The following is a 16,707-nucleotide window of genomic DNA, read 5'->3' as shown; positions in this document are numbered from 1 at the left end:
GGAGTTGAGGGGATGGGGGGAACCCAGGCCCACCCTCTACACCAGGTTCCAGGCCAGGGCCCTGTGGATAGCAGCTGTCTACAATGTTCCCTGTATCAGCTGTGTGACAGCTACAACTCCCTGGGCTACTTCCCCATGGCCTCCCCCCAGCACCTTCTTTATCCTCAGTGCAGGATCTTCCTTCTGAAATCTGATCATTCTTGACCTCTTCACTCCTCCAGCAGCACGTCTTCTCACCCCCTGTTCCTTGCACACCCCCCTACTAACTGATGGGAGGTCCTTTTTAAACCAGGTGTCCTGATTAGCCTGCCTGCCATAATTGATTCTAGAAAGTTCTTAATTGGCTCCAGGTGTCTTGGTTAGCTTGCCTGTCTTAATTGGTTCTAGCAGATTCCTGATTGCTCTAGGGCAGCCCCTGCTCTGGTGACTCAGGGAACAGAAAACTGTTCATCCAGTGCCCAGTATATTTGCCTTCGTCCAGACTCCTGTACCCCACTGGTCTGGATCTGTCACATTATCTATCCCTTTCCTCATGGTTCTAGGATTCTGTTCACTTTTTTGACTGCTGCTTCACGTGGAGCAGATGTTTTCTGAGAACTAGCCACGATGATGCCACAATCTCTTTCTTGAGAAGTAACAGCTGATTCAGATCCCCTCATTTTGTATGCATAGTATGAGAGGATGCAGCAGCACATCTTTGTGACGCTCCCCAGTGGTCCCCAGGATTGGGAGACACCTCACCATTCCCTGCCCTTAGTGAGAAACAGTCTTGTCTCTGTCTGCTGTGGATCAGCTCCCTGAGTCCCCAAGCCTCCGGCAACACACGTCCTGCCTTCCAGGCTCCAACAGGTCTCGCTCTCTCTGCACAGGCAGCGATAGGCACACAACAGCCCCTGAGTTCATGGACTGTTCCAATGGACAGTCACACAATTCCCAGGTCTGCTATTTCCAGAGGACCAGCCCAGTCCAGCTTGTAAGAGTCAACTCAGGACCCGTCTCAAGGAGTTTATCACATCCAAAGTTCTCGTCAGCATTTTCAGCCAAGCCTGGCTGAGAGCCCTTTTTCATGAAGCAAAAGTGCTGTCCTTTTCTTCCTCAGGGAAGTGTGCCTGGGTATTTTCTCTGCCCCCTGAAAGTCAAGCAAACCTTCAAAGTGCACCCCAAGATAAAGGTCTCTTGACAGTTGTGTTTCTCTTCCTGATAGTTTACATTCAGTATAGACTGGTGGTGGATGGTTCATTGTGAATGAGACATTACTCCTTAATGTGAACAGAGAGATGAATAAACATGCCTTGTCTGACAGAAAACCTGTTTTTACCTCTGCTGGTGGGCAACCATCATACACAGGCTTCAGTGTACTGTAGATTCGTAACTCCCTAGTATCTGTACATACATTTCACAATGATACTGGTGACTAACATGACACTGGCTTTCATTTGAGACCTCACATGGCATTCTTTGGTGAACCAAAGTGTACCTACCAGAATCAGGAGATTTCTGCCACCTTTCCCTCCCCACATCCTTTGGCCACTTGGCATTGAGAGGTTCTTGAGTCACAGTCTGCTTAGCATCACAGGGTTTCCTGAACACGTCAAACGTTCTCTACTCATTACACTAGCTTTCCATAGGCTACTGAGTGAAATCCAAGGTCTTGGGTTTTAACGGTACAAAATAGCGTGGACCTAAGACACCTAAACAATTGCCAAAAGTGCTGGGATGAGGCCTGGAGTTGACACCTCTGCTCCTCAGGTACAATGAAGCTGTCCACTACAAGGGTAAAGCGGATGTGTACAGGAGACAGAGCTTTTCTCAGGGGCCAGTCCATGACTGGAATGAAGACCTGCACGATTTAAGAATCACCTTGAAGCTCACCATTTTCTATTTCAACTACAAAACTTGCCTATTTGATCTGCCTTCAGTAATAAAAACACAGAGCACAGCAGATAGAAAATAGATAATAACAAAAAATTAAAATAACCCTCCCCCATACACAACATCCTCGTGGGAGAGGAAAGGTGAAACAGAGCAAGGACCATATTGTGAGACACTAGTCGTGTTACTTACTGCCCATCTGGAAGGTGCTCAGATACCACAGGGATGGGTGCAGTATAAGAACCAAAACAGAGCGAAACAGAATGAATGAGATACCATATGTACAGATACCTACAGACTATCCAAGGTAAGGGGCACTGCCCATAACCTATAGACAGGTTGCTGCAGTGTGAAGAAAATGTGAAGGGCGGATTGGGAGCAGCCATATGTGACTGAGGCATATTTGGGTCTCTGACTCTCCTGTTTTCTCTCTGATTTTCAGGGATCCCTGGCACAGCTTCTCCTCTCCCTGGTGATGACCTAGGGAAACACATATCAGAGAAAGATGAGCTGAAGGAAAAACTTGTGTTGGGGGTAACAAAACCGGTGTCTGGAGCAGAACCTGAGTTTAATGGAAAACCTATGTCTGGTGCAGAACCTGTATCCAGTGAAAACCCTGTGTCTGTTGTAAAACCTAGATCCAGTGGAGAACCTGAATCTGATGAAAGGCCCATGTATGGTGGGAGAGATGCTGATGATTCTGATCTGCAGGATGGTGACTTTGCCCGGGCTGATGACTTTGATGGGGGAGATGATGATTCTAATGTGAGGGATACTCGCTCTTATGTGGATGATGACTTTGACGAGGGAGATGTTGATTCTTACCTGCAGGATGGTGGCGCTGATGGGGCTGGTGACTTTGACGAGGGAGATGTTGATTCTTACCTGCAGGATGGTGGCGCTGATGGGGCTGGTGACTTTGACGAGGGAGATGTAGATTCTTACCTGCAGGATGGTGGATCTGATGGGGCTGGTGACTTTGACGAGGGAGATGTCGATTCTTACCTGCGGGATGGTGGCTCTGATGGGGCTGGTGACTTTGATGAGGGAGATGTCGATTCTTACCTACAGGATGGTGGATCTGATGGGGCTGGTGACTTTGACGAGGGTGATGTCGATTCTTACCTGCGGGATGGTGGCGCTGATGGGGTTGGTGACTTTGACGAGGGAGATGTTGATTCTTACCTGCAGGATGGTGACGCTGATGGGGCTGGTGACTTTGACGAGGGAGATGTTGATTCTTACCTGCAGGATGGTGGCGCTGATGGGGCTGGTGACTTTGACGAGGGAGATGTAGATTCTTACCTGCAGGATGGTGGCGCTGATGGGGCTGGTGACTTTGACGAGGGAGATGTTGATTCTTACCTGCAGGATGGTGGATCTGATGGGGCTGATGACTTTGGTGAGGCTGATGATGGGTTTGAGGGAGCAGAGTATTGAGGGGAGTTTCCTCAGACTTTACTGACCCGGATATGGAAACCTTCTGATATCAGATCAGCCGGCAAATACATTCCTGGCAACCAGAGCCTCTCTTTTCTGCCTGACTTTTTCCAGCTCTCCCTTCTCTTTCACTAGTGATTGCCTGGGAACATGCTGCCTCATTGAATGAGAAGGTTACTGCTAAGGGATCACTCTCTCTGGGTGAAGGAAATCAACATTCAGGGATCTTTGCTCCCTGGCCCGAGTATGGTGCAAGGGGATATTAGGGTTCTCTCTCTGGGCTCTTACTCTAGGCTCATCACCCTAGTGTCTGAGCACTTTGATTCAGCTTTCAGGTCATTTTTTCTTGGGATATAGTTTCTTTCTTATTAAATCTTTCCTGATGGGTTAGACAGCCCCTGGCATTGGTGTTCTCCACTCCTAGCAGTGTCCAGGTTCAGGCCAGTTCTTCTCGGGTGCCTGTCCCATCACATGGTGCACCAAGAGCCATTCCCTCTGGACACCTTCAGGCTGGGCCTGGGGCCAGTATCTTCATCTGGGAGCTGAAATTCCAAGCTGAAGGAAAACTCATTTACTCACAAATTCTTCTTCTGATGTGGCTCCCCCTGCCCCAAGATCAGCCAGACCTTCTGGCAAAAAGTAATCATAGCCGTAGTTTGGTATCTTATACATCCTCTGCTGGGTCCCCATGGAGTGAATGGTCTGAATGAACTAACCGGCATTTTCGATCTCTAACTACTGTGACTCTCTTCTCTAATGGATTGTATTTACTGAGGGACAACATATCCTACATTCTCAATTACTGAGGGACAGTATACACTCATTGCTATATTTGCTTTCCACAGACTACTTTTAGTATAACCTTTTATGAGGGATGTACCTGAATATTTGGCTGCTAATATCTAAACTGTACTGTTAAATTTATTAACCCTAATCTGGGATATTGAAGATTATGTACTATATGTGTTTTATGACTTTTAAACCAAACTTCATACTTTTGCATAATTTAAGCCTCATACCCAGATGTACAGACACTCTTTCCTTAACCTGTGTATTACAGAATTTTAACAGTAGCGTTAATAAACATTTTAAAATCTGATACATCCTCTGCTGGGCTGGTGCCCCATGGAGTGAATGGGCTGAATGAGCTAATGGGCATTTTCCATCTCTACCTGCTGTGACTCTCTATGTTCTCAGTAAAGGCATCACTTTACTAGCACTCATGCCAAAGGATCTTCAACAGTCACTGGACACTGGTTATGTCGTACATGGCCATTAGATGGCAGTGTTAGGCCACGCTCACTCTGCAGTATGCTCCCCAATGGAAGCTCTCAGGTACAGCCCAGCTGTGTAGAGCTATGTTCTAACATGGTTTCTCACATTGTCTAGTGAACTGGGTTTTAACCAATGCAGCCTGAAGAAGTCAGAATTTATGGAGCAGCGGCAGTCACAAGATTTTCTGGACAAATTGCTGGGTTCTGTTTTGGACAAATTCTGCTAGTTTAATCTACATTAACAAGCGTCAGCACCATCTGTGGAGGTTGGAATCAGCGCCAGGTGCCACAGAGTCCCCCTGAGATGCCTTGATAAGTCTAGAAGATCTAGGGAATTCCGCTGAGCATTGGCCTGCTGCCAACTCGCTGCACTAGCTCTTAACACTCATTTCCGTTCTAAGCTGCTCTCCAGGATGTAGGCCCAGAAGATGGTCTGTTGCCATAAAGCATCTTCTCTCACCCCTGCACAGCTCTGAGTATGTAACTGCTGGAGGCTTCTGGGAAGTTCCGTCCTGTGCTGCCCCTCAGTGTGGGAGCAGGTGTTGCTCTGCAGCTCATAAGCTTTAGAAGCTGGGTTTTAAATCCATTTGGGCAGCTTGGACGGGCCTCTGCAGCTCCATTCTCCTGGGGACAGTGCAGACTTGAGGTAACGTGTTGGAACCCATACGTATGACTCAGTTACCCAGCTGTGCACATCAAAACTGAGCTCCCCATTCCTGGAAGGCTCCTGAGAAAGGATTGTGGAGTGAGCAAACCGGCAGTTCACACCTGGCACCTGAATCCAGGGTTAACAGTGTGTGAATAAGTCATGTCTTTACTAAACATGCAGAAAGAGAGCCAGGATGGCCTCGTGGATGAAACCCAGGCTTGGGTCTGGGTATATTCCTTCTGTGCTCTGCCATGTTTGGAACCTCAGCTCTGCCATGTGTAACTGTTTGGCTTGGGGAAGACATTGTATATCTGTGTGTAGCTTTCCCCAGGTGTGGGATGGAATGGGGGGGACCTACCTCATGGGGCCTTTGGGGACTCACCAGTTCAGGCCGGTACAGCACTTAGTAAATGTGTAACTGTAACTATTAGAATGTAGGGGAAGAAATTGTGTGTAGGGCTGTAGGGGCTGATTCTCCACGTCACCAGCCCAGTGCTGGGCGCAGTCGTAGGCTGCCTGATTTCCATGAACAAGTGTTGAGGACACACCTTCAAGCTGTGTATTTGGCCAACTGGGTGTTCAAACGGCCACCCATGCAGGCTGATCCACACGTTGCATGGACAGGCATCGTAATGGTGCCTGCAAATTAGAGACACAATTATGCTTTGTAAAAACTCTTCTTGTTTTCACTGTTCTCTTCCTTGGAGTAAAAAGTCCCCTTCCCGTAACACTGTTGTTAACGGAGCTGTGTGTTTCCCTCTGCTGCTTTGCCCCCCATTCTGCGTGTAGCTGGTGCCCGAGCCACCTTCCTGTCTGGTTGAGGCAGCGTGTTCCCTGCCACGTGATGTGCACTGGGAGTTGGCTTGGTCTCTTTCTTTTAGGAATGAAAGCCTCTCTTCAATAAATGTGGATAATAAAAATAACCTCTGCCGGGATATCGCAGTGAACTTCTGTCTGTGGTTTCATAAGTCTCTGTGTCCCTGGCCTGTGCTCTCCCCTTCCCCTGCCAAACAGGACAGGAACTTCTCTTCTCTATTGAGCCTAATTTCAGGGTACCATGAGACGCCCTTTCCGCTAGTCCCTCAGTTAGTGGCCAGGAACACAGACGGTGCTGATTCGGCTTAACTTCAGTGGGACGACTCACGGGCCAAAATAAAGACGGGAATGTTGGGAGGTCCAGGGCTTCCCCAGACACAGCTGCTTCACCAGGAGCCTCAGACAGAGCAGGCAGTGGGACAAATTCCCAAAGCTGCTTGTACACAAATATGCGAGTGCACTTGGGAGCCCAGTTCACGTGACTGTATGTGCAAATGTGTGACTTGCACTAGACAGCCAGGTGTGCAGCTGCACAGGCCAAATTAGGCACAAAACCTGTGTAATTGTGAAAACATGGGCACTAGTGTAAAGATTGCTCTGCTCCATGTCGCTGCTTCCAGAGCACCTCATGCATATCCCAGAGCTTGTCTGTGATTACTGGGAAAAGGTTTCCCACCAGGGAAGTCAGTGTCTCTCAGTCTCTGGGTTGCAGCCCTGAACTGAAACATCTGCCTCGGATCCGGCCTGACAGGCCCAGGAGGGGTGGGGTGGGTTCAGCACAGGCTGGGAGAGGCCTGACCTGGAGAATGGAAGCAGACGCCGAGGTGTAGGGGTGTCAGGAAATGTTTATTGAGGAAAAGAAGGAATCCCAGGAAACCACAACTTGTTCTCCTGGCAACACCACCAGGGATTGGAGAGTCCCTTGGGGTCAGGGCTTTGTTTTCGGATTGATCTGATCTTGGCAATTATCCTGTGCGGTTCTGTGGGGCTGAGGCAGCTCATCCCCTGAGGAGTCCAGGTCCCGGCAGACGGGAGTTAGGGACACCCAGGGAAATAGGACGAAGCCGTCAGAGCCCTGGTCCCATATTGTTACTCCACGAACCCCCCGGGGCTCCCTGTGCTCAGCCACACTGTGACTGTAGGGTCTGGTGGAAACCTCCGCTGGAGTCACACGAGTGCGAAACCTGGGGAACATCTGGTTCAGCCCCACAGACCCTCAGCTATAGAGCCCCCTTCTCTGCCCCAGGGAATGGGAGGGATCCCAACAAGGAGAGCATTGTCCTCTCTCTGCTACAGCCAGGACCCTGAGCCCCTGGGGGAGTCAATCATCCAGGATGGATTTATGGGCCTGGATCTGGACTCTTTGCTGTGACCCCAATTTCTTCTGCTGCTCAGCTATCAGCACATACTGCCCCTTCCCCAGTTGCTCTCCTCTCAGGCCGTGGGGGCAAAGGTCCCACTGAGGTGTGGGGCACTACAAGGCCAGGCTCAGCTCCAGAGATTTTCATGTGCTGGTCTCGCTGGACTTGTTACTGCAGAACTTTTCTCCTTCACCACAAGAATTGTCACTGCTGCACAATTCCTCGCAGAGCCCAGGACCAAGGGGCTGAGAGACACCTGCCCTGACATCTTCCCAAACTGTCGCGCAGGACTAGGGCCAGCCAGCACCCAGCCCTGAGCCTCACCGTGCCTGCCGCACTTCCCGAGGCATTCTGCTGGGCCTAGAGGGCCAGGAGCCACAGGAGGAAGAAGGTGGCCCCTGACTTTATGGTGCTGCCGGGAGCTGGGTCCAGTGCCCAGCGCTGAGCCAGGCTGGGATTTAAACCCGGTGGGGCCAGGTTGGAAGGGTGGGAGGAGGCCGGAGTGATCTATCAGCTCCTGCCACGCTCCAGCTCCCAGCACGCATTGTCTGACAATAAATCAGTCCCCCCGGATGGAACGAGGAAACAAGCCGGATCCTGGGGTCTGGGAAATCCCCTCGAAGGAACCTGGAGAAACAGGGAGGTCCAGAGCGCCCTGTGGGGAGACAGCCTTGTGCAAAGTGAGGCTGATGGGGAGGTGAGCTAGGCAGCCCAGCGTTCATGTGAACAGGGCATGGAGATGGGGCACATTGTGCAGTGGGGCTGAGAAGGCCAAGAGGATTCTGGGTAGCAGGTGACACAGTGTACCGAAGGTGTGGTGACATGGAACAGGCTGTCTGCCCTGCTGATACCAGGGCGTCACACGCCCTGCACTGCTCAGCCATGCTGGAGTCTCCTCAGTGCACTGCCACAGCCTGTGCCAAAGCAAACATCCTCCACACCTGGCTTGTTGTATGCCACACCAGGCATGGTACTGAAACCCTGCCCAAGGCCAGGGACAGGCTCCTCCTGGATGCCTGCATGCAGCTCCGGGCTTGTCAGCTCCCTAGGGATGCACAAATTCTGGAGAAGGTGCAGAGAAGAGCAGTTGCCGAGGGTCTCAGCTAGAGATCTGAACCCTTGGCAGCGTGGGGACCAGCAGCTAGGGAGAGGTGATGGCCTCGATGAGGATCTGTCAGGCTGAAGCAGTAGCCAGGGGTCACATGGGCACTGCTGGGAATGGAATCCACTTCAGGCCTTTGCTTAGAGCCAATCCTGTCTGGGGAATCAGCGAGGAATGGGCTGTGACCTGGCTCACACCCTGTGTCTGGAGTAAAGGGTGACTCGCACTCCTCCATGGGCCAGGTTGTCTCCAGATCTAGGATCGGAAAGGAATTACAAGTACACACACACACACATGCCAGTGCATACAAATAGACACTCCCCCCCACCAGTGTGCACACAGACACACACACACGTTCACCAGTTTCTCCTTGTCTTGGGCACTGAGCATAGACAGTCCCCTGGGATAGGGTGGGCATGTTCTCCCATCAGTCCCTGGATCTGATGGGACTTTGGAGCCTGGGCCTCCCCGTTTCTCCAGGTTCCTTTGGGGGTGTTTCTCAAACCACAAGACCTGGGTTGTTTCCTCGTTCCATGCAGGGATACTTACAGGCGGGACTGGTTTATTGTGAAATGCAGTGAGTTGGGTGCGGCGCCAGAGAAGGAGCCAAAAGGTCACCATGAACCACCTCCCCTCTCAGCTGCAGCAGGGACAGGGTTTAAATCCCAGCCCGGCTCAGCACTGGGCACTCAGACCGAGTTCCCCACAGCACCATGAAGTCAGGGGCCATCTTCCTCCTCCTGGGGCTCCTGGCCCTCTGGGCTGAGCTGCCGCCTGCATCTGGAGGTGAGTGCGGGCAGCAGGCAGAGAAGGGAGCAGAGCATGGAGGGGAGACCTGGCATGGAGGGTCAGGGGCAGTGGGTGCTTGGATATACCTGACTGTCACGGAGTGTGGGGGAGTCCGGCCCTGCACCCCTCTTCCTGGGACCCACAGTGACTCTCGGCCAGCCAGTAAAACAGAAGGTTTATTGGACAACAGGAACACCGGTTACAGCAGAGCTTGCAGGCACAGTCAGGACCCCTCCACCGAGTCCTTCTGGGCTTTCAGGGTGCTTGGATCCTAGCTAGGATACCCTGAATTCCGCCCACCCAGCCCCAAGCCCAAACTCAAACTGCTTCCCTCCTGCCACTCCCTTCCTTTGTCCTCCTTCCTGGGCAAAGGTGTTGACCTTTCCCCTCCCTTACCTAGCTCAGGTTACAGGCCCTGGCATCATCCATCCCCTAAAGTCCTCCCCTGCTCTCCCACTCCCCACACAGACAGTCCCTACTGCATCACATCTCTCCCCCCTTCGAGACTGAACTGAGCGGGGTCACTCTGCCCAGTGACCTGGGGAAGTTCAGGGCCCCCTCTCCGGGACAATGCATCCGCTGTCAGGTTGGCACTTCCCTTCACATGAACCACGTCCATGTCATAGTCCTGCAGGAGCAGGCTCCACCTCAGGAGCTTGGCATTGGCTCCTTTCATCTGGTGCAGCCAGGTCAGGGGAGAGTGGTCGGTGTACACGGTGAAGTGTCGCCCAAAGAGATATGGCTCTAGCTTCTTAAGGGCCCACACCATGGCCAGGCATTCCTTCTCGATGCCCACGTAGCTTTGTTCCCGGGGTAGCAGCTTCTTACTCAGGTACACGATGGGGTGTCTCTCCCCCTTTTCATCCTCCTGCATTAACACCGCCCCCAGTCTCATAGACTCATAGACTCATAGACTCATAGGTCAGAAGGGACCAATCTGATCATCTAGTCTGACCTCCTGCACAAGGCAGGCCACAGAACCCCACCCATCCAATTTTATACAACCCCTATCCCAAGACGGAGTAATTGAAATCCTCAAAAATGGTTTGAAGACCTCAAGCTGCAGAGACACCACCAGCAAGCGACCCGTGCCCCACGCTGCAGGGGAAGGCGAAAAACCTCCAGGGCACCTGCCAATCCGCCCTGGAGGAAAATTCCTTCCCGACCCCAAATATGGCGATCAGCTAAACCCTGAGCATGTGGGCAAGAGTCACCAGCCAGCACCCAAGAAGGAGTTCTCCGCAGCAACTCAGTACCCATCGCATGCAACATCTCCCCGCAGACCATTGAGCAGACCTGTCTGGTGGTAATTCAAGATCAATTGCCCAAATTGACGATCCTATCATAACATCCCCTCCATATACTTATCAAGCTTTGTCTTAAAGCCAGGAAAGTCTTTTGCCCCTACTACTTCCCTCGGAAGGCTATTCCAGAACTTCACTCCCCTAATGGTCAGAAACCTTCGTCTAATTTCAAGTCTAAACTTCCTAATAACAGTCCCGTGTCTGAGGCATCGGTGAGCACCATAAAGGGTTTGTCAAAATCTGGGTTTGCCAGAACTGGGCCTCTAACCAGAGCCTCCTTCAGCGCCCGGAAAGCCTCCTGGCACTGCTCAGTCCAGATCACCTTGTCTGGCTTCCCCTTTTTGCACAGTTCAGTGATGGGGCCGGCTATGGCACTAAAGTGGGGCACGAACCTTCGATAGTATCCCGCCATCCCAATAAAGGCCTGGACCTGCTTTTTGGTTTGGGGGGCAGGCCAGTCTCTGATTACCTCCACCTTGGCTGGTTCCGGCTTCAGGCAGCCGCTCCCCACCCGATGGCCCAGGTAAGATACTTCAGCCATCCCCACCTTGCACTTCTCAGCCTTGACTGTTAACCCAGCCTTTCAGAGTCGGTCCAGGACTTGTTTAACCTGGGACATGTGGTCCTCCCAGGTCTGGCTGAAGACGCAGATGTCGTCAATATACGCCACGGCAAAACTCTGCATCCCCCGCAGTAGCTGATCCACCAGGCGCTGGAAGGTGTCCGGAGCTCCCTTGAGGCCGAAGGGCAGGGTCAGAAACTCATAGAGCCCCAGAGGGGTGATAAAGGCCGATTTCAGCCTGGCATCTGCATCCAGCGGCACTTGCCAGTAGCCTTTGGTAAGATCCATAGTGGTGAGGTACCGAGCACCTCCCACTTTGTCTAGGAGCTCGTCAGGCCTGGGCATAGGGTAGGCATCAGATACTGTGATGGCATTGAGCTTTCGATAGTCCACACAGAACCGGATTGACCCATCCTTCTTGGGGACTAGCACCACTGGCGAGGCCCAAGGGCTGGAAGACGACTGGATCACCCCCAAAGCCAGCATGTCCCTGACCTTTCTTTCTAGATCCTGGGCAGTTTTACCAGTAACCCGAAAAGGGGAGCATCTTATAGGGGCATGTGACCCGGTCTCCACCCAGTGGACAGTCAAATTAGTGCGTCCAGGCTGGTTGGAAAACAGCTGTCGGTATAGATGCAGCACCCCCCTGATCTCAGCGTGCTGGACCGGGGTCAGTTGATCAGAGAAGGGAATTGCCTTCAGGGGGGAACCAGCCTTTGTCCCAGGGAATAGATCCACTAAGGGGTCATCTCCCTGCTCCTCCCAATGTCCACACACGGCCAACACCACATTCCCCCTGTCATAGTATGGTTTCATCATGTTCACATGGTACACCCGACGGTGATGTGCCCGGTTTGACAGCTCCACCACATAGTTTACCTCATTCAGTTGCTTGATAACCTTGAAGGGCCCTTCCCAGGCGGCCTGGAGTTTGTTTCTCCTCACGGGGATGAGAACCATCACCTGATCCCCGGTGGCGAAGGCACGGGCCTGTGCCGTGCGGTCATGCCAGACCTTCTGCCTCCTCTGGGCTCGGGCCAGATTCTCCCTGGCCAGGCCCATGAGCTCGGCCAGTCTTTCCCGGAAAGTCAGGACATACTCCACCACTGACTCTCCCTCGGGAGCGGCCTTCCCCTCCCATTCATCCCTTTCATATTCCAGCCGCCTCCGCTCCACGGATGCCGAGCGTTGCCGGGAGGATCCCCTGCTGGGGGGTGAGCTTCGCCGGGAGGCTCCCCTGCTGGCCTGGGGTGTCACGGTGCCCTCGGTATACACTGGGCTCCTCCCCGCCCTTCCTCTACGCCTAGGAAGGGGGGGTCTCGGGAAGCCCTCGTCCGCCGGCTGACCACTCCCAGCGGGGACAGACACTGGTGCCTGCGCTGCATCTGCCCGGCTGCTTCCCTCAGAGACAGGGCTCCGTTCATTCATGCGGTCTCCCTGTTCCAGCTGGGCAATAAGCTGGTCCTTGGTGCGTCTCCCCGGGCGCAACCCCCTCTGCTTGCACAGCTCCAGCAGGTCACACTTGCGCCGCTTGGCATACATCTTCCTGCTGACCACTCACAGGCTGGGGTGCTCGCCGCTCCCCACGGTTTCCAGGGGGACCCTTAGTGCACCAGCCCTTCTTGAGGTCACCACCTCTCTGCCAGGGTCGAGCTGCAGACTCCTTTGCCCCTGGGACCGCTCGCTGCAATCCCCCGGGGGACCCTGTTACTGCAAAGTCCTTCTCACTGGGCACACACTCCCAGGGGTTAATCACCCCTTCGTTTTACTGCTCCCCAGTCACTTACTGCAGGAAGCGCCGTCCACGGGGTGCAGTATATCCCACGGCTGCCACCAGTTGTCACGGAGTGTAGGGGAGTCCGGCCCTGCACCCCTCTTCCTGGGACCCACAGTGACTCTTAGCCAGCCAGTAAAACAGAAGGTTTATTGAACAACAGGAACACAGGTTACAGCAGAGCTTGCAGGCACAGTCAGGACTCCTCCACCGAGTCCTTCTGGGCTTTCAGGGTGCTTGGATCCTAGCTAGGATACCCTGAATTCCGCCCACCCAGCCCCAAGCCCAAACTCAAACTGCTTCCCTCCTGCCACTCCCTTCCTTTGTCCCCTTCCCGGGCAAAGGTGTTGACCTTTCCCCTCCCTTACCTAGCTCAGGTTACAGGCCCTGGCATCGTCCATCCCCTAAAGTCCTCCCCTGCTCTCCCACTCCCCACACAGACAGTCCCTACTGCATCACATCGACACCTTAGTTGGTTTGTCTCATCAGTGGCCTGACGCAGGGACCAGTAGAAACATCTCTGTTGTCAGAGCCACTGGCACAGGGATGGGACTGACCAGAGCAAAGACAGAGTGAGGGGATGAGATTCCCTCGGAGCAGCAGACAGGATTACAGACCAGCTGGACTGGCCACACACTGCAAGTTCCTGAGATGCTGAGTGACAGGCACTGAGCGGGGGCGGCTGTCCCAGACTCAGGCCGGGGGGTCAGAGTGGTCCTAGCTCTCAGCTCAGTGTAGGGGGCTCAGCTGCTGCAGGGATGAGCACAGAGAAAACAGCTACAGAGAGAGATGGTGACACAGATGTTAGATTAGAAGACTCCCATGGTGAATGCTCTTGATAAATTGGAGAGAATTTATGAAATTTAGTAAAGGAAGGTGCAAAGTTCTGCACTGGGGAAACACACACATAGCATGGGGGGAATAACTGGCTAGGCAACAGTATGCAGAAAGGGTCAGGGGCCACAGTCAATCACAAACTGAATATGAGATAACAAGGTGATACTACTGAAAAAATGGTACAAATCATTCTGGGTTGTATTAACAGGCGTGTCGTATGTAAGACACGGGAGGTCATTGTCCCACTCTGCTCAGCACTGGGTAGGGCTCAGCTGGATACTGTGTCCTCTTCTGGGTGCTGCACTTTAGGAAAGACGTGGAGAAATTGGAGAGAGTCCAGAGGAGAGCAATGAAAACAAGAGGTTTAGAAAACCTGACCTATGAACAGTGGCAGATTATCCACTGAGCCAATGGGGCCTGTGCCCAGAGGTCCTGGGCAATTGGGGGGCCCTGGAAAAATGGGAGGCCCCACCCCCCAACCCGCTTCGCCTGCCCTGTGCTTCTCCTGGGGAACGGGGTCGAGATATGGGCCCCCATGCCCCAACCCCATTTCCCTGGCAGGTGCATAGGGGTGGGGGGCAAGGAGGACTACAGGCAGAAGGGGTGGGGAGGGGTCCCCACTTGCTCTGGTCCAGGTCCCCACAAAACCCTAATCTGCCTCTGAGGAAAGATTGAAAGAACTGGGCATCTTTCATCTAGACATGAGACGACAGAGAGTGGAATCAGAAGCCCTCAGATCTGTAAAAGGTTGTTGTAGAGAGCGGGATCAGCTGTTCACCGAAGGGAGGAGAAGGAGGAACCAGCTTAGCTATTAGGACAAGATTTCTAACTCTCAGACTAGTTAAGCTCTGGAACAGGTGACTGAGGGGGATTGTGAAACCCGCATCACGGCGGGTTTAAGAGCAGATTGGACAAACACCTGTCAGGGCTGGGGTGGGTGTATTGGGTCCTGCCTCACCACAGGGGATGGACTGGGTGACCTTCCAGGCCTACAAGACTCTATGACCCTGCTCTGTCCCCAAGCTCCCAGGCCCTACGGTGGCTCATCTTCTGGGAAGTGCCTGGCTCAGACGCAGGGGACTGGTTAGTCCAACCCATTTCTGGCCAACACGGGCCACCCACAAGCCCTGGCTGGGCTGCACCCTGGGCTCCAGATGTCGCAGGGGACCTCTGTTGACAGCTCTGATCTGCAGGGATCATTAGCGTGAACCGGTCCTGTGACTGGCTGCTCCCTCAGGCCCCGCACCCCGGCTGAGAGGCAGCCTGTGTTTCTGTGCTGTCAGCAGCGGCCCTTTGGCTCAGGTTGAGACGGGCCATCCCGCTGGGAACACAAAGTCTCTTCCAGCCAGGGCCCCCTCTTGGGCGCTGGTTTTCCAGGCCCTGTCTGGCAGCGCAGTCTTGGGAAGCAGGGGCCATTCAGATGTTTGCCCCATTGGACTCCTGGGAGGAATTTGTTTTCCTGCTTCTAAAAAGCAGTGAGTTTTTTGGGTCCCACGTCACTACAGGTGGCTGAGGTGACGCTTCCTGTCTCGGGGAGGCAGTGGGAGAAGCGCTGGCATTGCCACAGCGATGGTCACTCACTGGTGCCGACAAGCAGCCGGGGGGTTAAGCTGCCCTCCCTCACCTGGCCAGGCCCCTCTCCCCCCCAGCGGCTCTGAGGGAGAGCAGAGGGATGAACGGTGCCCAGGGCTCCCTGGCTGGGGTCTCTCTTCAGTCCTGCTCTGGTCCGTTTCCCTCGGCTCCCCCCTCATTCCCACAGCGAGCTGGGAACCTTTAGCTGGGGCAGCTGAGCGTCAGGCGGGTGTCTCATGGCCACATGATCCTTCTGTGTCCCAGGGAGCCATGGGAGCTGCCCGGAGCCGCTCGGCTTTGGGCACTGCGCGGAATTATGCGGCATTGACGGTTCCTGTCCTGAAGGAGAAAAGTGCTGCAGTAACGGGTGTGGCCACGAGTGCATGAGAGTGTCTGGAGGTGAGTTTAATGCCTGGCTCTGCAGTGAGCCTTGGCTGCCTGGGCCGGGGGTGGGTGAGGGGGATGTGCCCATATCTGAGCAGGTGGGAGGAATCGGGGTTACACAGTGAAGTGCCAGGACCCCAGCCCCATTAGCCAGCCCCTGCCCCCGGGGCTCGGAGTTCCACACTCACGTGCCTCCCCTGGAGTCACTCTGGTTTACATGTACCCCCAGTCATGGCGCTGGCCTAGGCATGTGAGGAGCAGTGATATGGAAGCAGGGCTCTGACAGCTTCACGTTACTTCCCAGGGTCTCCCAAACGTCCGTCTGCCTGAACCCAGGCGCCAGAGGGGACATGCTGCCTCCGTCCCTGTGACCTACACAAGACAATTGCCGAGAACGGATCAGCCTGCAAAGGCCTCACTTCCAGGGACCTCCCTCTGCTCCCCTCCCTCTGCCCAGCCCCTTTGGCTGCTCCAGCTGCCCTTGGACTCCATCTGCCACATGACGTCACTGGTGCCTCCTGCACAGAGGCTTGGTAGGTGTGGCGGGGGAGCGAGCGTGTGCCCAGCCGCTGTCCAGCAGCACCCGTGAAGGGCTTAGTAAAGCCTGTCCCTGCATAACAAACTGTGTGTGCGAGTGCTTCGACCGTGTGGCTGCCAGGACAGGCTGGCTGGGGTGGCCAGGGACTAACCACTGCAGCAGCCCAGCCCCTGGATTCAGTCACTGCAGACTCTCAAATTGCTCCAGGCCCAAATCCCCCATAGCCAGAACCCCACCGAGCATCTGGGCAGGGCCACTGAGGGGCTCTCCAAGGAGCTGCAGGGATCAGGCCCCCCCATTGCTTGCTGCTGTGCTGCCAGGACCTTCACCCTTCTGCTCACCCTGTTTATGTCTTCAGCCCTGCCCCTGGCTCTGACCTGAGGCCGATGGGCCTCGCACCGAGTGCCCCAAGCTGGGGAGCAGACACTAGCAG

General features: G+C 54.0%; 1 protein-coding gene across 1 annotated transcript; it reads left to right on the top strand.

Annotated features, from left to right (window-relative positions):
* Nucleotides 1-9,155: 9,155 nt before the first annotated feature.
* On the top strand, nucleotides 9,156-16,343 carry WFDC3 (WAP four-disulfide core domain 3). The gene is made up of 3 exons (XM_050917761.1): nucleotides 9,156-9,300; nucleotides 15,617-15,751; nucleotides 16,041-16,343. Exons 1-3 carry the CDS (start codon nucleotides 9,228-9,230, stop codon nucleotides 16,064-16,066), a joined length of 234 nt encoding a protein of 77 aa, XP_050773718.1. The 5' UTR covers nucleotides 9,156-9,227; the 3' UTR covers nucleotides 16,067-16,343.
* The last annotated feature ends 364 nt before the right edge of the window (nucleotides 16,344-16,707 follow it).

The sequence above is a fragment of the Gopherus flavomarginatus genome, chromosome 11, assembly GCF_025201925.1.
Source record: "Gopherus flavomarginatus isolate rGopFla2 chromosome 11, rGopFla2.mat.asm, whole genome shotgun sequence".
NCBI classification, from domain to species: Eukaryota; Metazoa; Chordata; order Testudines; family Testudinidae; genus Gopherus; species Gopherus flavomarginatus.
Note: the sequence above shows the minus strand (reverse complement) of the source record. Positions and strands in the feature narration are given on the sequence as shown.